We start from the raw sequence: 22965 nt of genomic DNA, 5'->3' as shown, positions 1-22965 counted from the left end.
AGTCCATGCCAGGCATGTCCTGCGTCCCTAGCCAGAACAGCACTAAGGACAGGTAAACCTGCCAATTCCTCACCCTAGAAAAACTGAGGAGAGCAAGAAAAAAATGGCCGCCATAGGAACTCTCCAGGAATTTCCCCATGCCTTTATTGTCCTTACCATAGAGATTAGAGGGAATTCCTAGAGTGTCACTCAGAAGTGACGTCACAACCTACCAAAACACCATCCCCAGGCACCACCCTCAAAATCTCCCAGCATTTGCCGAGACACTGCTGGCAACCCTAAAGCCAGGTGGTGGTCTGCGTGAACATTAGCGGTCTCTTACCATCATGGCAATCAAAGCAGTAATGTAGCTCTGACTCATCAGGAAATGTGCCAGTGCTGACCAAGTGCTGAGCTGGTTGTCTTCAATGCAAAGTTCATCATCAATTTCTGTCATATTGTCAGGGGCTCCTGAAACCTCTACAGGGAACGAAAAATTTTGAGACAAAGATCTCAACAGAAAGGTTGATTAACTCAGGCAGATACTGAATAAAACAATGTTTTCTAGATTTTGCAAGCCAAGTCGCACAGCATTTTATTTTTATGAATGAATCTGCAAAACAGATAGGGAAGTCCTCTGAATACTAGAACAGACATATTTAAAGGTACAACAAAGAGAGAAGGAAAGGGAAATATGATAGCAGATAGAAATGGCGGGGAGAGGGGAGAATTACTACCTCTTGCTAAGTAGTTTCAGAGGGTAGCCGTGATGGTCTGTAGCAGAACATCTAGATTTGAGTCCAGTAGCACCTTAGACATCAACAAGATTTTCGCGGTATGAATTTTCAAGAGTCAAAGCTCCCTTCATCACGTATCTGATAAAGGGAACTTTGACTCTCAAAAGCACATACCCTGAAAGCCTTGTTGTCTCTAAGGTGCTACTGGACTCAAATCTAGATGTTCCTCTAAACAGGTCACTTATCTGTCTCCACCTCCTCCTATCCCTAATGCTCACCTACTTCTCCAAGTGAGGCCTAGTGTTGGAATATGCAAAGTCTATTGTGCATAGATAAAGAAGATGATAAGAACTTCCTGCAGGGGGCAGCAGAGGGGACAACTAGATAGCATAGTAGGATTAGGAATCTCCTACTATTTTCAAATATTCTCCTTCCTGTCTCCTGATTAGCTCAATTTGGTTCTCCTGATTACCTCAATTTGGTTCTAGGGCTCCATCCTAGCCAGTTAGACTTCTCTTTCTCTCTCTTCTTTCTTACAAAGTTTGTTCTCTTCTTAATAAAGTGACTTAATTCTTTTAACAACTTGTGCTCCCTTTTACTGCATATCTACAGTTTGCCAACACCCAGAATGTCTTACCTTGGCATGAAACAACAAAAAGACCTGGTGCACCACATAGACTGACAAATATATTGTGGTTTAAAGTTTCATGAACTCTGTTGCAGAAAGCCCAGGTAACAGGTAGCTGAGCCTTGAAATTCTTGGTTCATGTAACTTCCACAGCTTTGAAAAATTCAGATGATCCTTGCAACAGCTTTCCCCCTGGCAAGTTGCAATGCTTGGCGATGGAAACTGCTCACACCTCAGACTCAGCCCTTCCACCTGAACCACACAACAAAAGATACCTGACATGGAACTGCAGTGCCCAGTATTGGTGTAGGCGTACAGATTACAACTGCTGCTCCTGCTCCGACACTGCAAGAGGGGGATGTCTTGAGAGCTTCCACTTGGAATGTAAGGCGCCTGGAGGTTAAAAGAAGAATGGAGACTGCTTTCAAGTGCAATATTAAGCAGAGTTACACCCTGCTAGGTCCAGGTGGGTAGCCACGTTAGTCTGTCCGTAGCAGCAGAAATGAGGAAGACTCCAATAGCACCTTAAAGACTGTACTGCTCCAGCAGAGTATATAGAAAAATATATAGTAACTACCCCAAAAATAAGCCCTAGCAGGATTTCTATGCATTTGTGGTATAAGCCTTGGTGTGTCTTCTTGAGAAAAAATAAGTATAAGACAGTGTCTTATTTTCGGGGAAACACGGTAGTAACCAGTCTGTACTAATGTAGAAAAAGAAGTACTGTACCTTTAAACTGATGCATGATCGTGATTGTAGTTCAGCAGTCCCTTAGGTCAAAGTCTGCGGCAGGGTTGGAGCTTTCATGAGCAGCGAAGAAGTGAGCAGTGACTCATGAAAGTTCCTACCCTGCCACAAATTTTGTTAGTCATTAAGGTGCTCCTGGACTCTTGCTCTTTTCTCCTTCTAAGTCGACTGAATTTGGGGTTGGCAACCTCCATGCGGGGCCTGGAGTTCTAGAATTACAGCTGTTCTCCAAATGACAAATAAAATCCCTCCTGGAGAAAACGGCACCTTCAGAGGGCAGAGTCCATGGCAGCACTTAACTGCGGAGCTCTTTCCCCTCTCCAAATTCCATCCTCCCCAGGCCTCTCCCAAGCTGGGGCTGGCAAACCTAACTGAAGTCAATGTTGTTCTGTGTAGGACCGCATGGGTGACTTCCTGCCACACAGGCAGGCCCAAGATGAAGTCAAGTTTACCTTGATGCTTTTGTGCGTGGTCACCCAGAACTCAGCATCCGCCTTCACCTCAATGTACTCTTCAGACTGCAGCCGTGTAGCCTCTCCCTTACTTCCCTAAACAATATGTTTATTTTAAGAGGGGAAGAGAAAAGACCCATGAAAACAATATCCCATGCATCTGCTGCACACTGGACAGAAAGCAAACAGGATTCTTGAAAACTAGTAACACCTTTATTCCCGCATAAGTGTTCGTGGTCTAGAAAGCCCGCGTTGTTTGATGCAACAGACCAAATTAGACATGGTGGCTGTAGATTCTTGTGTTTAAACTTGGATTTGCTGCAATGGTTTAGAAAGTGGCGAGGAAGACACCAGTTTGAGAGCAAAATGGGCATCCAAGCGAGAACTGCACTGCTCTGCCGCTGTCCACACCTGTCTGCTTGAAGCCTAGTGCCTAAACTGGGGCTCTGAACCCAGAAGGGAGACATTTGGAAAGAAAAGTGTTTTGGGAGAGGTCAGCAGAAAAGTACACTACAGAGAGGAGAGGGGTTTCTCCATCACCCACTCACAACTTTTGCTCCTGAAACTGAGTTGCATCACCCACTTTGCAGCAGAACCAGGTTTCAACACAGCTGCAATAAAGAACCCCAGTAGCACCTGTCTCGCTGGCAGTCAGATGTATTAAAGAAGAGAGGAAAGGGAAGCAAGGGAGGGGAGAGAGAAAGAGACCTATAAGTTAAAGAGACAAAGGGCAGTAAGTGACAAAAAAGTTCACAGACCATCCTACACAAGCGGAACTGTGATTTCTTAAAAATCAACCCTGTTTTTAACATTTGAAAGAGAGAAGAATACGTACAATCAGGGCTATTTTTGGGCAGGAACGCACAGGAACAGAGTTCCGGCTGGCTTCAGAGCTGGCCAGACCTCTACAGCCAAAACCTCTGCATGCGTGGCTACAGAGGGAAGGCCTGGAGAGTGACCCCCTGACGACTCCGAAGTGGGCGGGCCGGGGGGCCCTTGGAAGGATCAGGGAGGCATTCAAATGCCTCCCCATGCCTTCCCCAGCCTGTCCAAGGGCCAAAGCACTTTGCCAGTCAGTCTTGTGAACTGCTACAAAGCTGCATGTATGTATATAGCTCTGTAAAATAAACTGTAAATACTCTTCCACAAGTACTCTGCTACTGTCTGCTACTTTCAACTTTAAACTACCGTCACACAGACCATCCTACACAAACGGAACTGTGATTTCTTAAAAATCAACCCTGTTTTTAAAATTTGAAAGAGAGAAGAATACATACAGTAATACCTGTTCAGCTACACAGGATTTTATTTATTTAATTTTATTTACTTTAAGGAGACACTGAGGTCCCTGTTCTCTCCAGTCTCCACCCTAAAATCTCCAGGAGCTTCCCAACCTGGATCTGGCAACCCTACCCCCCTACCCCCCACTAGTGGCCAGGGGAGACATGGAAACCCAACCCAGAACACAAATGAAAAGTTACATATGTGTTGTTGTTGTTCAGTTGCACAGTCGAGTCCAACTCTTCGCAACCCCATGGACCAGATCACGCCGGGCTTTCCTGTCTTCCGCCGTCCTCTGAAGTTGGCTCAGTTTCATGTTCGTTGCATCGATGACACTGTCTAACCATCTCATCCTTTGCCGTCCCCGTCTTCTTTGACCTTCAATCTTTCCCAGCATCAGGGTCTTCTCCAGTGAGTGCTCCCTTCTCATTGGGTGGCCAAAGTATTTGAGCTTCAGTTCCATTATCTGGCCTTCCAGGGAACAGTCAGGGTTGATTTCTTTTAGGATTGACTGATTTGATCTTCTTGCAGTCCAAGTGTCAGCTATGCTGCCATGGGGGTGGGGAGGTTGGTTGTATTCTAATTGCCAATGCATTCCTTCTGTGCTTCTTTGCTGCTGTAATGCTTATCTATAAGTTCTGCAGGTGGGGATGTTGATGTCTGATCCACACAGTCAAAGGCTTTAGCATAGTCAATGAAGCAGAAGTAGGTGTTTTTCTGGTGCTTTCTCCATAATCCAACAAATGTTGGCAATTTGATCTCTAGTTCCTCTACCTCTTCGAAACCCAGCTTGTACTTCTGGCAGTTCTCAATCCACGTACTGCTGAAGCCTAGCTTGTAAGATCTTGAGCAAGACCTTGCTAGCGTGTGATATGAGTGCAGTTGTGCGATAGTTTGAACATTCCTTGGCATTGCCCTTCTTTGGGATTGGAATGTATACTGACCTCTTCCAATCCTGTGGCCAAAAACTACACTACTCAAATATACTATATATTATGCTCATCTACTGTTGCTAATTAGACAGATGAAAAATGACAAATTGAAAGGGCTGCATATTGCCCAGAATCCATTCTGTTAACCTGGAGTTTACATCACAGTAAAGGCAAAGCCTCAAGAGCTTAACTTGTGTGGTTTGCTCTTTAATGCATCCCTTACCTTTGCAGGCAGCGCCCACTGCTGGAGCATCATGACCAGTGTATAGTACAGTACGAGAAGCACTAGAGGATTCAAAGCCGCCGGCCAGCTTAGTTGAGGGTGAACTTGAAGCTTCCAGGGTACAGTGATGTCAGCCTTAATAAGCGGGACAACGCCCAGCAGCCTGGAGAAGAACAAAATGGAGAAAGAGTTGCTCCGCTTAACTTTCTTAGAGGATAACAGGAGGAGGAAACCACCACAAACACTTTCAGATACATATGATCATCATTTCACTGCTGCAAGTGCAAGAGATGACTTGAAGGTACGAATGAGCAAGTGCTAACAGAACACCACAGAAGGAATATACATTTGTAAGTGATATACATTTGTACCCATGAGGTACTGTACTGGCTCAAAAGGAAGATGATTCTGAGAAGAAGAAGAGGAAGAAGAGGAAGAGGAGGAGGAGGAGGAAGAAGAGGAAGAGGAGGAAGAGGAAGAAGAGGAAGAAGAGGAAGAGGAAGAGGAAGAAGAAGAAGAGGAAGAAGAGGAAGACGAAGAAGATGATTTATTGGGGAAATAACTGGACACTATTTTGTGACTGGGTGGAAAGAAGCTTCGAAGACCAAGAACAATGAATATATATAATATAAATCTGGAGAGACTGCAACTTGAACTATATAGAATTTGACTCTTGTTAGGAAACAAAACAGAAGACTTTATCGATTTGACTAAATGATATTAACTTTAGTAATTCTACAAAGAAACAGAACGGGAAACAAAGAATTAAGACTGAAAACTTGTAACCGCTGTTATACAAATCTGATGGAGTTCTCCTTTATGTCTTATCCCATACCCTGTTCCCTTCCTACCCCTATACTTAAATGTCCTATAATATGTTAAACCTAATAAAAATTTATAACAAAAGAAATTATTATTGGGTAATACTATACCATGTATGCAAATGTAAGGCAACCCTCCCTTTCTTTGATGGCATACATGTGAAAAAACTATTCTTGCATTTGAGTAAATACTGTTCACTGGAAATGGTGGTTGTTCTCACAATCTGTGTCACACAGTGGCCAAAAACCAGGTACCAGCAGGGCCAGAACTCCAGAAGCCGTCCCACTGTTGCCTCCCAAGCACCAAGAATACGGAGCATCACTGCCCCAGACATAGTGTTCCATCTATATCTTGTGGCTAATAGTCACTCACATGGACTTCTGCTCCATACGTTTATCCAGTCCCCTCTTGAAGCTTGAAGCGGATTTCCCAACTGTTTATACCACCTACCAGGGCTGGTATCAGCATATGGTGAGGTGGGGCAGCTGCCTGGGCCCAGGGTTTCTGGCAGGGCTCACAACTGCAGAGCCCCCTAACCACAAGCTGCCAGGGACTTCCAGCAGGCACTGTGGTCTGCAGATATGTGATCAGCACATATCACCCAGCACTATTAGGGAATATGGTCAGCAGAAAAGCTCACAAGTGGGCAGAGGAAGGAAGGAAACATAGGCATGTAGAGCTATGGCTGTGTGGAAGGAAGGCATGAATGGATGTCCTGGTGGTAGACAGAGGAAAAAAGGAGGGCCCCTGGATATTCCGTGCCCGGGGCCCCACAAAACCTGGAACCAGTCCTACCATTCACCCAATGATTCTTCCCAGGCCCCTAGCTTGTGCCAGACTATTTCACATCATAAATTAGAATGTATTAAATAAATTAGAATTAGAAAAGATACCTTTACACATTTATCTGCTATTCTGACATATTTATTACTTTACAGCTGTTGACCTTATAACCTTAGCTTGTCCGGCAGGGCTTGTCTCTGCACGTGTTCATCATGTCACATGTTAATTTGCTGTTCAGCCCCTGTCTATAAGTTTGAACTTTTCCTTGAATAAAACTTTGTTCGTCTTAAAGGTGCCCCACTGGACTCTAAATTTGTTCTACTGCTTCAGACCAACACGGCTGAACATCATAAAGTATTTTGTCTCGGTGAATCGATGTTCTTTTCAAACCTTTCTCCATAATTCAAATGCTATTTCTGTTTTTTTCACCTAGAAACAAACCCTACTAACCAGATTCTATTTAGGCGGCAGGTTTTCCAGCATGCAAACAAGAGCTTTTTACCTGGCATAGAGATCTGCAGCAGGAACGAGGCCCTGAATGGTTGGCAGCTGGTACAGATACAGGACAGTTAAATGACCCGCGTTGAATATTGCGACCATCACGCACAAGCTATTGAAGACGATGGGGCTGATTGGACGATGGCAAGACCACCAGGAGCACAAGCCCATGAAGAGGAAGAAATAAACTGCAGACGTCACAGAAGGGAGGATTATGCCTGAGCAAAACAAAAACAAGTCAAAACAAGAAGTACAGAGGTCAGGCCAAGCATAGTTGTCAAACCCTGGCGTTTATATGCTGGCTACAATTCTAATTTTGCTTTTGGAAATCAACCCCAGTTAATGCAATTAGAAGGGCTATTTTGGGGCAGGAACGGAGTTCCGGCTGGCTCCCAAGTTGGCCACACCCAGCAGGAACTCATTAGCATAACAGGCCACACCCAGCAGTAGAAACTGATTAGGATTGGCTACATTAGGGGTGTGTGGCCTAACATGCAAAGGAGTTCCTGCTACAAAAAAAACCTGGGTTTTGACAACAAACAAGATAAACAGAATAAGAAGCAAAAGGTGGGTGTGGCTGGATGACCACACTTCTGGTAACACGGGGGTGTGGCCTAATATGCTAATGAGTAGTGCAATCAGGGGTGGGGCCTAATATGCTAATAGGTTTCTGCTGCTGGGTGTGGCCTATTGTGCTAATGAGTTCCTGCTGGACTTTTTCTACAAAAAAAGCCCTGGCAATTAGCATAGTCCAACAGTAACTGACTCTGGGCCATTACACTTCAGACTGCAGGTGAGCAGTTCTCTGTCTGAATGCTCCTCTCCATAAAAGATAGCAAGATTGCTTGTGGACAGAAAACTATCATGCCAGGCAACAGCTGGATTGGCCACCAACATTCGGACGATGCTCAGCTCTATCTTGTATATCCAGTAGATCCCAGGGAAGCTGTGGAAAATGTGAACAGGTGCCTGGAAGCAGTTTTGGGATGTATGAGGGCTAACAAGTAAAAACTTAATCCCAAGAAAACCAAGGTGGTAGAGGTGGAAGGGAAGTTTGACCTAGAAATGGGATGTCTTTGCATGCAGAAGGTCCACAGTCTAATTCACAACATCTCTAGTTCTTGACTCCCCAACATGGAGCCCGTGGGTGCCAAGGCACCTGCTGAGACCTTTTCTGGTGCCCACCAAGAGTTTTTAGGAAGAGTACAGGGACAGGTAGGGCTTTTGTCCAGCAAGTCTTCTCATTGTTGGAGATTTGATTGGCTGTGCAGATTTTTTAAAATCACAGAATCTCAGAGCGATTCTGCATCTAGCATTCACTCCACATTTTCTCAACGGGGAGGAAAAAATGCCACTCAAAACCACATTCGAATACCTCGGGGCAATGCCGTACTGACTGCAAAGTCACCCCTGAAAAGCCATAAAATGGCCGTAAGGTACAATAAAACCCGATGTTCAAAGAAAGCGAAAGTGGCATGGAGTGTGGAGGCTACCATAAAATCCAGTGATCAAAGGAAGTGAAAGCAGCATGCAATGCAGAGGGGAATTTCTGTTCCAACCTGGGTTTCATAAAACAACGGAGGGAAAAGCCAATGCAGAATCAGCCATAGAATCACAGAGTTGGAAGGGTCCTACAGGCCATCTAGTCCAACCCCCTGCTCAATGGAGGATCAGCCTAGAGAGTATCCCTGACAAGTGTTTGTTCAGCCGCTGCTTAAAGACTGCCAGGGAGGGGGAGCTCACCACCTCCCTTGGCAGCTGATTCCACTGTTGCATAACTCTTACTGTAATAAAGTTTTTCCTAAGATCCAGCCAGTACCTTCCCACCCTTAATTTAAAGCCATTATTGTGAGTCCTCTCCTCTGCTGCCAGCAGGAACAGCTCCCTGCCCTCCTCTAAGTGACAGCCCTTCAAATACTTCAAGAGAGCCATCATGTCCCCCCTCCACCTCCTCTTCTCCAGACTGAATATTCTCAAGACCCTCAGTTTTTCCCCATAGGGCTTGGTCTCCAGGCCCCCAATCATCGTTGTCGCTCTCCTCTGCACCTGCTCCATTCTGCCCACATCCTTTTTGAAGAGAGGCCTGCAGAACTACACACAATACTCCAGGTGTTGCCTGACCAATGCAGTGTACAGCGGGACTATGAGATCTTGCGATCTGGATGTTATTCAGATCTGGATGTTATTCAGATGTTGCTTTGGCAGCAGCTGCCACCACAGCACAAGGATCTTCACTGTGTGACTGAAGGTAAGCTATCATTTTGTGGCTGGTTCCACCTCCTGTGGCAGCCATTTTGTGGCAACCATTTTGTTACTGCACCCACCACGCTTTGTTAGAATTCCCAAAGGTGTGCACAGATTCATAAACACTGGGGCCCCCTGATCTAGTTAGAAGCAGATGACGAGAGAGACCTCTACCTAGCAGCCTGGAGAGTCACTGCCAGTCAGGATAAACAATACCAAACCTGACAGGCCAATGGTCTGACTCTAGGGTTAGCAAAAAAAAACACAGAAAACAACTGTGAGCTGAATATTCCACAAAAAATGTATACAAAAGGAGACCAATGAAGTAAAATGCATATATGGTCATATAATCCCTCATAGGAAAATACAGAAGCCAACAAGATCCATGATAGGAAAATACAGAGTCCAAAGTCTCATTCCATTTCCTTATAGGATAATACTATTCTGTTTCTTACAACATTGGGTAAGGTCTCCTAAACTCTAGTCAGCACCTGTAAAGGCTGCTTCTATGTAACAGGACCAAAACATGGAGGCATGGAAATGGAATGAGACTCCCAATGTTCTTTGTTCCTGAGGAAGGACCAGTAGTCTGAAACACTGAAAACTACCTAGGAAAAGTGTTGGGTATTTACTTTGGAGTCTGTATTTTCCTATCATGGATCTTGCTGGTTTCTGTATTTTCCTATGAGGGATTATATGACTATATATGCATTTCACTTCATTGAAGTCTCCTTTTGTATACATTTTTGACGGTATATTCAGCTCACAGTTGTTTTCTGTTTTTCTTTGCTATTTCCTACTGTGAGCTGTGCTGTTTGTTGCTGACTCTAGGGTTGCCAGACTCCAGGTGGGGCCTGGAGATCTCCCACTTTTACAATGGATCTCCAGCTGACAGAGATCAGGTCCCCTGGAGAAAATGGCTGCTTTGAAGGGTGGACTCTATGGCATTGTACTATGCTGAGGCCCCTCCCCTCCCCTAACCCCGCCCTCTCCTGGCTCCACCTCCAAATTATCTAGGTATTTTCCATCCCAGCCCGGCAACTCTATCTGACTCAAAGGCAATTTCATGTGACAGAGTTCAAATCCCAGTTTGCCATGAAATTCAACTGGCTGGCCTTGGGCTAGTTCAGGGGTCCCCAACCTTTTTGAGCATGCGAGCACTTTTGGAGTTCTAACACAGCATGGTGGGTGTAGACACAAAATGGCTGCCACAATATAGCTGCTTCACGAGGCAGAGCCAGCCATAAAATGGCTGCCACAGTTTACCTTTAGTCACACAGTGAAAATCCTTGTGCTGTGGTGGAAGCTGGGTGCCAAAGCAACATTTTTTAAAAATCTGCAAAGCCAATCATATCTCCAATGGCCAATCAGAAGCCTTGCTGGGCAACAGCCCCTTGGCCCGGTCCATTTTCTAAAAACACTCTGTGGGCACTCTGATACCCAAAGGCATCACACTGGGGACCCCTGAGCTAATCATTCACTCTCAGCACATTCTCCTTCACAAAGGAGCTGTGAACATAAAAAATAAAAAAGGGTACAACCGTGGATGACACCCTGAGCTCCTTGAAGAAAAAAATAGGATAAAAACTTGATAATGAATAGATAATGTATATGCGTGTACATGTGGAACAGCCCAATGGCCCTGGCAACTGGAGGAGGAGGAGGAGGAGGAGGGTTGGATTTATTACCCAGCCCTTTACTTGGAGTTTCAGAGCTACTTACAGTCCCCTTTCCCTTCCCCTCCCCTCCCCACAAAAGAGACACCCTGTGAGGTAGGTGGGGCTGAGAGAGCTCTGAGAGAACTGCTCTTGGAAGAACAGCTCTGAGAGAACCGTCGCTTGCCCAAGGCCACCCAGCAACCCAGCAGCTGCATGTGAACTGATTTCACATAAAAACAAGCCATTTGAGAAGATAATGAAAGTTCTGTGATGTTAGTGCTATATGACTCATTCACACAGGCAAACTAACCCTTTAGTCCTCAAGTCACAAATATACATGTGTGAACCAGTCCTGGAAGACCTTTTTTTTTACCTGCTAAGCCTAATAGAACCGTGACCACCACCTTGCTAGCAGTATCTCGCACCCCTCCAAAGAGGATCTTCAAGCCTACTAGGAAAAGTGTGATTTTCTGGAATAATCCTGATTGGCCAGCATCAGGATCTCTTCCCCGATGCTCCTTCTCCAGTAAATTGTCCGTCCCTTCATCATCTGTATCTTCGGTTTCTGCTTCAGATTCCTGTGAACATGGAACCAATTACACAAGGGTCAGACCTCATGATGATGAAGAGCCAAGCCAAGCTGACGGCACATTGGATTCTGTTCCGCTTGCATTAAGGGAAACATGCAGTTTCCCAAATAGGGTATTCACAACAAAGACCTTATTGGGGGGAAATTGGTCACAACGCATTGGGTCATTTTATCAATATCCTAAATAAAATCCGTGGACAGGCTAGCGTGTGAAAATTTGTTCCAGTGATCTTGTCCTGTTTAAAGTAAGAGCCAAAAAAGAAGGAAAACATTTTTTCGTTATTGTACATTTACAGTGAAGTCTGACTTCTTCTAAGGAAGGAATGTTGTGGAATCAGTCACGCTAAGCATGGATGAGTGCTTCTGGTTCAGAGCCTATGGCTATATTTTGAATGCTGGTCTATCAAGACCACCAAGGGTATTTCTTCTGAGCTCTCAAAGGGTTTTTTGTTGTTGTTTTGCCTTCAATTTCTAGCCCACTTATTGCGACCCCCGTAGAGTTTCCAATGCAAGAGATGTTCAAAGGTGGTTTGCAATTGTCTGCCTCTGCGTAGCAACCCTGGAATTCCTTGGTGGTCTCCCATCCCAATACTGACCAGGGCCAACCCTGCTTAGCACCCAAGATCTTGACGAGATCGGGTGAGCCTGGTTTTGTTCTGGTCAGTGCCATTTATTGTCTTTGAGACAGCAGGCCTGTTCACAATCACTGATGGAAAGCCATCAAGTCACAGCTGACTTACGGCAGCCCTGTCGGGTTGTCGAGGCAGGAGATGAACAGAGGTAGTTTGCCATGGCCTGCCTCTGTGTAGTGAACAGGACTGGGGTGCCCCAAGTTGCAAATCTGTAGCAGGCCCAGAGAAATTATACTTGGCGCCTACGCCTAAACATGCATAAAATCAAGCTCCATGGATTCCAAAACAAATATCCATGCTGCGGACAGTCTGCTTGCATTTTGACAGAAGGTATGGATAATATGTGGTTTGCAACACAATGCAGTAAGTATTATATTATGGTGAGGGATTTCAGATGTATTGCTGAAGAGGAATATTGCAATGGGCCAATGGGGTTAATCGTTTCCACATTACTGCTGGGTAGATCTGTTCTGCTAATGGCGGTGTCTCTCCTCCAGCTCAGGGTACCTTTCCCTTGATGCACGAGGCTCTTCCATTAAGAGAAGAACCTCTCGTGTTGGGGCATGGCACCTCCATTAGCCAAACAGCTCTGAGGGATTTAGCCCATCACTGCTATTGATGATGCACACGGGGTTCCCAGGTCTGCGCGGGAAAATACCTGGAGTCTTTGGGGGTGGATCCAGGAGAGGAGGGGTTTGGGGAGGGGAGAGGCCTCAGGAAGGTACAATGCCATAAAGTCCACCATTCAAAGCAGCCATTTTCTCCAGGGGAGCTCATATCTGTCAGCCGCAGATCAGTTGTGAAAGCGGGAGATCTCCAGGCCCCACCTGGAGGCTGGCAACCCTATGTGCACAATAAATGTGTGTTTCTTTCCCATGCCCTGCATGTGGCTTCCATGTTTTCTACTAAAGGTGTTTTGTTTTAATCTTGGGGGGGAAATGGCTCACAGGTAGAGCCCAACAGGCCCAAGAAGGAGAAGAAGAAGAAGAAGAAGAAGACTGGATTTATACCCCACCCTTCACTCGGAGTCTCAGAGCGGCTTACAAACTCCTTACTAACAGAATTATCAATCCCTTAACCAAACAGTCCTCAAAATACTTTGAAGGAAGCCATGATAACTAAACCAGTATAAGAGCCGAGAGGCCAATGCTACTAATTCACAAGTAAGTATTTGCACCTTTGGGCTGACAGGTCTGGGTTGGAAAATTCGTGGAGATTTTGGTGTTGATGAAACCTGAGAAGGGAGGAGTTTAGGGAGTGGAGGGTCTTCAATGGGGTATAATGCCAAAGAGTCCACCCTCCCAAGGAGCCATTTTCTCTAGGGGAAATGATCTGTGTAGTCTGGAGATCAGCTGTAACTCCAGGAGAATCCCAGACCCCCAACGCCATACTGCACATGCTTTCCCATTGTGGCTCACAACAGGTAACAAGCATTCCCACTGCATGTCTAGTTGTAATAGGCAAAGGAAAGCACACATTCTTTCCCCTTTCCGATTCTCGTGCAAAATCAAGCGTTAGAAAGCCATCACTTGCGGCAAAGAAACCAATTACATGTCTACATCACTACCGTTTCCTCTTCCTCCTCCTTTTCATCATCACAGACAGACAGATTTTGGATTCCAGAATGAAGCTGGGCTTTCTGATTGTGGAGCCTCACCATCCTTTTACAAAGCCATGTGACTATGAGGCCGGTAAGGAATATTCCAATGTCAGGAGCCAAAAGTCGTATGATGTTTCCGACACCGAGACCGCTAAATCTACAGAAGAGAAGACATGTTAGCATCTTGAGGGCTTAAGATTTTACAGTCAACTAGAGCACAGGCCTCTGGTCTTGTCCTATGTGCCCTGTACTGGATGCTGCTGTAGCTATAGCAACACAAGTGTCTGCTTTAGGAGTGGACTGGGAAGTGAAAACGGTCCTGGAACAAGCCTAGTGGTGCAACCTCTGTGGTAATGTGAGTCAGCACTTCAGGGGCCATTGAACTTAGTGGCACCGACAACAGACACTGGCTCACTTTTTGCTTCATCCCACAAAATAGCAACAGTGCAGGAGGAAACAACTGGTGAGCTGACATAGATCATCAATGAATGGTCTGGGTAAAATGACTCCTGAGTAGGGTTGGCAGGCTGAGCATGGCAGCTGGTGGGAGAGTTAGGCACGGTGACATGGTGGGAGGGTAGCACTGGCAGCTTGATGATGTCACTTCCGGGAATCCCTGGAAGTGATGGCAGGTAGCTCTAGGAATTGCCAGAAACTCTGTGTAAAACCATAGAGCTGACCATGGTTCCCAGAGCTACCAGCCATCACTTCCAGATTTTCCCCAGAAGTGACATTGTCATACTGGCGATGCTACTGTTTTTTAAAAAAATTCATCCCCTAACACTCCTTGGGAGGGTAGGCAGCAGGAACTTGGGGCAGGAAATATCCTTTCTTCACCAAGGGCTTGGCAGCCATACCCCTGAGGCACTGTCAGAGTAGCCAGGGCTTGGTCACAAGCAGCCCTCTAGGGCAGTGGCCCACCAGGAAATTTCCTTGTAAGTTAAATGGCCAGACTGCTCCAGGTCTGCCTACTCCATTGCAGCTGAAGCAACAGGAGAGCAATAGGCTGCCCACTCTGTTCCCTTGTTTTGGTAACTGAGGTGTTCCAGTATGCTGGCAGGGTTTGCTGGGTCTAGTGTGAGTCTTAAGTAGCAACTAAGTTCCCACTATATTTATGTTATAAACCTGCCTGGGGAGATGTTTTTCCTAAGGAACGAAAGGTTTGAATCCTAACACCTCACAACTCTTTTAAGTGTTAATATTTACCTCAAAGAAGACAGATTCAGGTGGGTAGCCATGTTGGTCTGAAGCAACAGAACAAAGTTTGAATCCAGCAGCGCCTTTAAGACCAAAGCTAATACCCAGAATTAAACTAGGTGCCACTGGACTCAAACTTTGTTATACTTACCTCAATTATGTGTCTTCCTGAATACATTTCATTCTTGTTCACTTTCAAAAGCAAACCATGTTATTCCTGTCACTGTACCTCATCGTCCTTCATCAATCCAGTCTTAGGTGGGTTTATACCCAGGCCCAGACTCTCTCCCCTCAAACCTTTTTAAATTCTCACTGGGAACCTTGGTGTAGTGGGGCAGGTGGAAAATTTGGGCGGGAAAAAGTCTTTGGGGCCGTGTCCAGCCCCAGGAATTCTGCCACATCTTCCTGTATCTTAGGAGGGACTGTCACTCCAAGTAAGGTAGTGCTGAGCAAGATGGACCGACAGTCTTCATGTGCCCAAAAGCCGTCAACAAAGAAAGAAATTTCACTGAAATCAATGAACTCCCGTGTGACTATTTTGGACTAGAGTGTTGTCCACACTCTAATTAACCTGAAAGGACTGGAGCCATCTACTGTTAAATTCCCCTGGATTCTGATTACTGTCTAATGGTGGGCTGTTCTGCAGAACAAAAGGAATCATAATGTGTTGTTACGATTGTAGATATCTCCACAGCGAGCCTTCGGTGTCTGGAAATGGCTCTGGCCCATTGCCCGTCAGGGCTTGGGAAAGGTGAGCACCTCCAAGCTAAAAGGAGGGGACAGGTGTGTGTGTGTGTGCGTGTGTGTGTGTGTGTGTGTGTGTGTGTGTGTGTGTGGGAGAGAGAGAGAGAGAGAGAGAGAGAGAGAGAGAGAGAGAGAGAGAGAGAGAAAGAGAAAGAGAGAAAGAGAGAAAGAGAGAAAGAGAGAAATAGAATAGTCAGTTGCCTGAAGCCCTTGAGGTGTAGTGGGGTTGCCAGCTCCAGGTTGGGAAATACCTGGAAATTTGGGGGTTGGAGCCTGAGGAGGTCAGGGTTTGGGGAGGGGATGGACTTCTGTGGGATAGAATGCCATACAGCCCACTGTCCGAAGCGGCCATTTTGTCCAGGTGAACTGATCTCTGTTGCCTGAAGATCAGTCGTAATCCAGCCACCATCTGGAGCTTGATGACTCTAGGTGTACGATCTCCCCCCCTTCCTTCTCTCTCTCTTACATGGTGTGGGGTAGCACATCTGCCACCCTGTAAGAGTGCCTCTTTGCCCCCACTTGTATATATTTGTATATATGTTTGTGAATATAAATATACTTGTAAATATAAATATATTTGTAAATATCTCTTTCATGGTGTGGCCTCTTAAGAGTGCCTCTTTGCCCCCACTTGTATATATTTGTAAATATGTTTGTGAATATAAATATATTTGTAAATATAAATATTTTAAATATATTTGCAGATATAAATATATTTAAATATATTTGCAAATAAAATTATATATTTGCAAATAAAACAAAACTACAAAAAAGGGCCATAATTCTCCAGCACTCTCTCCTCCAATGGGAACTGAATAGGGCAAGCACTGCCCCTGGAACACCTCACCTCTTAGAGAAGTAGGGGGCATGAACATAGCCTGCTCAGGAGTAAAGGCCTATTCAAGAAAGCAAGTCCAAGTTGTGACAGCAGGTGTAACAGGACAGGAGATGGCTGTGGCCTGCCAAATAGTCCAGGAGAGTCAGAGGGAGGAAGGGTGGTAGCAGAATGTCTGAGAGTAAGACTCCATCCAGCCTTCATTGCATACTGCTCTAGCCAGTTTGGTGTAGTGGTTAAGTGCGCGGACTCTAATCTGGGAGAACCGGGTTTGATTCCCCACTCCTCCACTTGCAACTGCTGGATGACCTTGGGCAAGCCATAGTTCTGACAAGAGCTGTCCTTGAAAGGGCAGTAATTGAGAGAGCTCTCTCAGCCCCACCTACCTCATGGGGTGTCTGTTGTGGGGAGGGGAAGGGAAAGGAGTTTGTAAGCCGCTCTGAGACTCTGAGTGAAGGGCGGAGTACAAATCCAATCTCCTCCTCAGTGCATTGTAACAAACATATGTAGCTGGATTGCCTTGTCCACACGGGAGAATCCATTGGTGAATGTCTGCCAGAGCACAGCTGTAGTGCAATATCCAACAATTTGTGGGTCCAGCCCTATTTCCCTTTTACGGTCCTGAGTAACGAGTTTCAGGAGTCAATTTGGATGTGTTCAGTTGGGCAACGGTGAGGTTTTCAGGATTCTTTTGCTTTAGAAAAAAACAAAACTGTATGAAACAACAAAATTAAAACTGGTATCTCACCTTAGGAAACCAAAATGGCACAGCACTTTCTCCCATAAGGAATCTATGAAAAAGAAACATAGATGTTATCTCTCTCTGTCTCTCTCTGTCTGTCTCTCTCTCTGAACATGCAGTCTTGCATCTTTGCTGGCAACCTTCCTTTTCATCATGCTGGGTTCTATCCCTTGCTCTGCCCCAAAACCAGAATTTGAATTTGAACAGAACACAAGGTCTAGCATGTTGATGTAGGTAAGAAAACAGATATAATGACAAGAGCAAGGCAGTTTCTGGTAACCAGTTTAGCCAAGTGAAGCATTGGGTTTAGTTTATACGATTGCCAACCTCCAGGTGTGACCTGGAGATTTCCCAGAATTATAACTGATCTCCAGACTACAGAGATCAGTTCCTGTGAAGAAAAAGGTGGCTTCAGAGGGCGGACTGTATGGCATTATACCCTGCTGAGGTCCCTCCCCTCCCCAAACCCCACCCTCCACAGGCTGTACCCCTAAATATCCAGGAATTCCCCAATCCAGAGCTGGCATCCCTATCCTCTGCATGGCGTGACACTGCTCTGAAACACAAAGATATCAAAGTAAAATTTTGCATGGATGTTCAGGGCACAGTTCTGCATTTCCAGTTCAAACAGCAGCTGAAATTGCTCTGTCAGTGTCAAGGAGGGAGACAAAATCCACTGTAATGCAGTATATCTGCCTTGCAGATTGAGATAGGGGAAACTAATATTCATTTTCCGATCCAAACGTAGATGCAAAGGCAATTCTTACACCCATTTTTTGCAAAGGGCACTGATAGACCTTGAACAGACGCCCACACTTGGTTTGTGGGTTTGGTTGCCTACTTGTTTAATTGTAAAGGAAGGAAGAGGAAGGATTGAGGTTGCCAACTCTGGGCTGGGAAGTTCCTAGAGATCTGGAGGTGGAGCCTGAGCAGGGTGGAGTTTGGGAAAGGAAGGGAGCTCAGTAGGAATGTGAGGCCATAGTGCCCACCCTCTGAAGATGCCAGGGAATGAGCTCTATGTAGTCTGGATATATTAGAATTCTGGGAGAACTCCAGGCCCCATCTGGAGGTCTGCAACCCTATGGTGACAACACATTTTTGACTCTAGGTTAAATGGTTAAAAGTTAGATATTGAACCGAAGTTACCATCAGGTGGGTGGTAGTGGAAAGCAATTTGAAAGGCCACTTGTACCACAATGAAAGCGAAGCTAGTATAGGTGATTCCCCAAAGCAGAAGCCTGGTAGACCCTGAAAAACAAAACAGTGAAGGTTTTATTCTCAAGTATGTCAATATGCCTTGTTAATAAAAAGTGAAGGACAAAAGTCTATAATTTGAGAAGCCCGGGCCTAAATGAATTCCTCACATTTGTAACCTACCCTCCTCAAAGGAGATTCAAAGTAGTACAGAGAGACAGAACAACAACCTCACTTTGACCTTCATAAGAAAAAAGCGAGGGAGTGGAGATTTAGGCCACTTTAAAGCAAGATCCAATTCAAAGAGTAATCAATTCACTCAGAGCCTTTCTGTTGTTAATATAAATGCAATGGCCTAATGAACGTACTCTTCAGGCATTTGATAAAGTCAGGTCTGACTCACAAATAAGGTTGCCAGGCCTTGCCTGGGAACACCTGGAAGACTGAGGCATGGAGACTCAATAAAAAAGTGTTCCATGATATCACACCATCATTTTCAGCAGTGTAACTGAAAGGTCACCATCTCACAGGATGCTCTAGGATTTTCCTTAAATTCTATGGCAAAAAATCATAGAGTTTCAGGGAATCCTAGAGCGTCCCACAATGCAGTGATATCACATCCAGTTACACAGTCGGAAATGATGTCATGATGTTGTGGGACACCATTTTTCCCACTTCTCACTGTAGTGGTGGTAGGTAATAGGGGTGGAACAGAAGTTCCCCCATTCCCAGCAGGTAAGTAGTATCCCTATTTACAAAAACCTGTGTGGGAATAAATCCTGTTAGTCTCAATAGTGCCACTAGACTTTTGTCTTATTTCGCTGCTACAGATTCACATGGTTACCCACCTGGGATTTTTTTTAAAAAAATGCATGTGCCATTTAACAGGATTGGTACTGTCAGGGACTTAAACGCTGACAGTACCACTTTCAGAATGAGACTTCATGACATGTAGGGCTTCACCTACCTTTCACTGTGACCGTGGTAGGTTTGGGGCACAGTGGCAGAAGCAGAAGAAAGAGGAGGTAGATCACAGAGAGCCCATTATATCTGAAGCCGATAGCTGTGGAAAGAGCCAGACATAGTTTTAAAAGAACATAAAGTGCAAAAAGAATGATTGAACACATCAATATAATATATCCCTTTGTTTAATAGATACGATACTGATATGCCTTCAGTCCTAAAGAAAATAGTTGACTCAGCTTAGCTGCTACACATTTCTGAACCTCCTAACCCATATCCCGCCCCCCTATAAAATGGGCATACAATTTCACCTTCAGGTGCAACCACAAAACTGTTGTTGTCATTCCAAAGGAATGTACAACTCCCACTGAGAGTATCATCAGATTTTTATGCATAAGCAGCTTTGTGCAAGGCATGGTATAGGGCACAGGGTGTAGGGTATAGGTCGCGTTCTTACCTACTCCTACCAATGCAACATGGGTTCTTTGTGGCAACCATGCAGACAGGCAAACACCTAAGTCCCTACCTGATCATCAGCCATCTAAGAGAGAGGGCAATTAAGATCTCAGAGAGAGGGTCTCCTGATTGGGTGGTGTGTGACGTTGGAATATGCAAGGTCTCTATAGTGCAGCCTTATGAAGGAGACCTGAAGATCACCCTACAGAGGGACAGCTGAAGGACTGGTAGTTATACTAGCTAGACTAGGGACTTCCCACTTTTTCAGATTGTGTCCTTGCTGTCTCCTGATTGATTTGATTTGATTTATTAGATTTCTACCCCACCCTCCCAGCCAAGACGGCTTTCATAAAACAACATAAAACTTACAATAATATAGAATAAAGATTAAAACAGCATAAATTAATACAAATAACAATTCTAAAACTATAAAACATAAGCAACTGCAAGTAGCAATGATTCCACAGTGGTGGTGGTTGCTTAGTTCTCTGATCTCCCAGTTGGTTCCTTGATCTCCTTAGACTGTCTTAGGCGGTTAGCTCAGACTATAGTTAAAGTCCCAGGGGGGAAACAGGGCACTCTGACCATAGCTGTCAGTTGTTAGAAGTGGTGGCGGCTCCAAAAGCCTGGTGGAAGAGTTATGTTTTACAGGATTGGCTCTTCTAGAGACTTCCTGCAACTATAGAGCTTCCTGTTGCACTCTCTGTGTATGTTCTATAACGGTTTGTTCTTCTATAATAAACCTACTCATCTTTTCTCTAAACAGTCAGTGCTCCACTTCCTTTACATATTTAAACTCTGTCAACACATGAGAGAGGGCCTTTTCTGTGACAGCCCCACAATTATAGAACAACCTCCCCAGAGAGGCGTGCCTGACCCCCTCCGTTTTGATCTTTAGGAGGCAGCTGGAGGTGGTTTTATTTAGGACTGCATTGAATTAATGGCCCCGGTCACACGGGAGGTTTAGGCCCGGAAGAGGGATGGATCGGGGGCGCAGCAAACGGGCACGATCACACCGCAACATCTGGGAAGCGGCGCGCACCTGTCCCCGATCCAGCCCTTCAGGCCGAAAATGTGCATAAATAAAGAACCTACAAAAGGGTAGGACCTACCTGAAATGGCGCAGCAAGCGCAGCCGTGAGATCGCCGGCGCACCGATCTTCAGGAGCAATCGAGGTTCCTGGCCGAACTGCGCATGCGCACACATGCGCAGCCGGCTGCCTCGCTCTCCCTTCCGTGGCTTCCCCCCCGGCATCTGATCGTGCCGGGGAGCAACTGCGCGGCAGCTCAGGGCGGGAGCAACTGTGCGGCGGCTCAGGGGATCTGTCTGATCCCCCCGCCGCCGCGTGTCTCTTTTGGTGCGGCTCTAAAAAGCCGCACTTCGGCTGCGTCATTTCCCCCCGTGTGGCCGGGGCCAATGTGGTCCTAAATTTTTATTTTACATTTTGGTTTTATGCTTCTATGTAATCTATTTTATGTATGTTATTGACATTTTAAGCTACCTTGAGCTCTATAAGGAAGGCAGCTAATAATTATTTTAAATAAATAAACAATTGACTAAGAAAGATCTATACTACTTCATTTAAAAACATCTGCCCTGGCCTTCCAATAGGGCCCTTTCTGCCCCCGTATTTTGCCATGGTTTCTGAGCCCATCCTATTCTTCTGTTCTGCATTCCCTGCCACTTCCACTTCCACTTTGTGTTGGGGCTTTCTCTTGTTTCTGCATTTCTTTCTGTTGTTTCTGCATTCAAACTGCTTCCAGCATACCGTTGCCCCGCAAAACTCCTTTTGCTGCGATTCTTTGTTCTCATCCTCTTTTGAATAGCTAATCCTTTCAAAAGTAGAATTGTTTCTGTGGGTATCTGAGTGCTGCCCAATGCCCTCCCCTGCTTCCGACTCTCTCTCTTTAGGTTGACGCTCACTCCTTTCCCTCCTTCTCCAAAGAAGAAAGGGGATGCGTCCTCCCACCAGTGTTCCCTCTAAGCTGAGTTAGCTCACAGTTTTTTAGCCTCCGGCTCACACATTTTTGCCTTAGCTCAGGAAGGGTGGCTCCAGAGCAAACTGATCTATGCAGCAGCCAAATCACTCGCTCACGACTTTAATGCCGGTAGCTCACAAAGGAGAATTTTTGCTCACAAGACTCCACAGCTTAGCGGGAACATTGCCTCCCACTCAGGCAAACTTTAAAAAAGCCAGAGAGAGCATAAGAAGGAATCAGTAAATATAAAGACTAGGTGATTCCCTGCTCCCAAATGTGTCAGTCTTGCACATGTGGGCCCGGATTCCCCCCTCCCTTCCCTTTCTTGTAGATGTAGAATGCATATGGAATACACAAATAAATAGCCATGTAGTCACAACTGCAAGAATATTATACGCCAAATATTGGAGAAAAAAGGAGGTACCTTCAAAAGAAGAAATCATAAATAAAATACTTGAAACTGCAGAGATGGATAAATTGACTTTAATCTTGAGAGGATAAAACAAAGGAAACTTTGAGAATACACGGTTAAGGTTTTACAATTGGATGGAAAAGCACACGAAATAAACCATGTGGACATACAACCCAATCAGAAGAAGATATGAACTATATGGTTAACCATAAGCAAAGACTTGTATGGAAATATGTGGTGGAAAAAATAAGAATATAATTGGATAATGTATGAGGTAATCTAATAGACGGGACAATTATGTAAATGGTACCCCCGAATTTGAGAGGAATTTCAGACAGACGATATAATCCGAAAGTGGAACGGTTCCTGAACGGTTTCTGGTCTGTCATTTCAGACAGAACCGTTTTAGAACTGGTTCCCTACCAGAATATATTTGTAATTTCATACACAAACACTTCTGTCCCATTTAGGAAATGGGGCTGAAGCGTTTTACCTGTCAACCGCTTCCAAGTAGTCTTCAGTTCCCTCTCATAGTTCTGATGCGCTTTTCCCCACCGTTTTTCGCCCATCAGTGGCTATTAGCCACAAGGTATAGATAGGGACTCTGGGGCAAGTGATGCTCTGTCTTCTTGGTGCT

At 45.3% G+C, this 22965-nt stretch overlaps 1 protein-coding gene across 1 annotated transcript in view; it reads right to left on the bottom strand.

The window, feature by feature from the left end:
• LOC107119836 (piezo-type mechanosensitive ion channel component 2-like) overlaps positions 1 to 15236 on the bottom strand; it is a 109998-nt gene extending 94762 nt beyond the window's left edge. Inside the window, exons 1-8 of the mRNA XM_015422450.1 lie at positions 15232 to 15236; positions 13773 to 13962; positions 11358 to 11562; positions 7087 to 7270; positions 4980 to 5142; positions 2544 to 2639; positions 1620 to 1737; positions 323 to 459 (exon numbers count right to left, since the gene is read on the bottom strand). Coding sequence (XP_015277936.1) covers positions 323 to 459; positions 1620 to 1737; positions 2544 to 2639; positions 4980 to 5142; positions 7087 to 7270; positions 11358 to 11562; positions 13773 to 13962; positions 15232 to 15236 — 1098 coding nt within the window. The remainder of the gene's footprint in view (positions 1 to 322; positions 460 to 1619; positions 1738 to 2543; positions 2640 to 4979; positions 5143 to 7086; positions 7271 to 11357; positions 11563 to 13772; positions 13963 to 15231) is intronic.
• Between the last annotated feature and the right edge of the window lie 7729 nt (positions 15237 to 22965).

This window comes from Gekko japonicus, unplaced genomic scaffold (genome assembly GCF_001447785.1).
Source record: "Gekko japonicus isolate JY-2015 unplaced genomic scaffold, Gekko_japonicus_V1.1 scaffold1190, whole genome shotgun sequence".
Taxonomy (NCBI): Eukaryota; Metazoa; Chordata; class Lepidosauria; order Squamata; family Gekkonidae; genus Gekko; species Gekko japonicus.
Note: the sequence above shows the minus strand (reverse complement) of the source record. Positions and strands in the feature narration are given on the sequence as shown.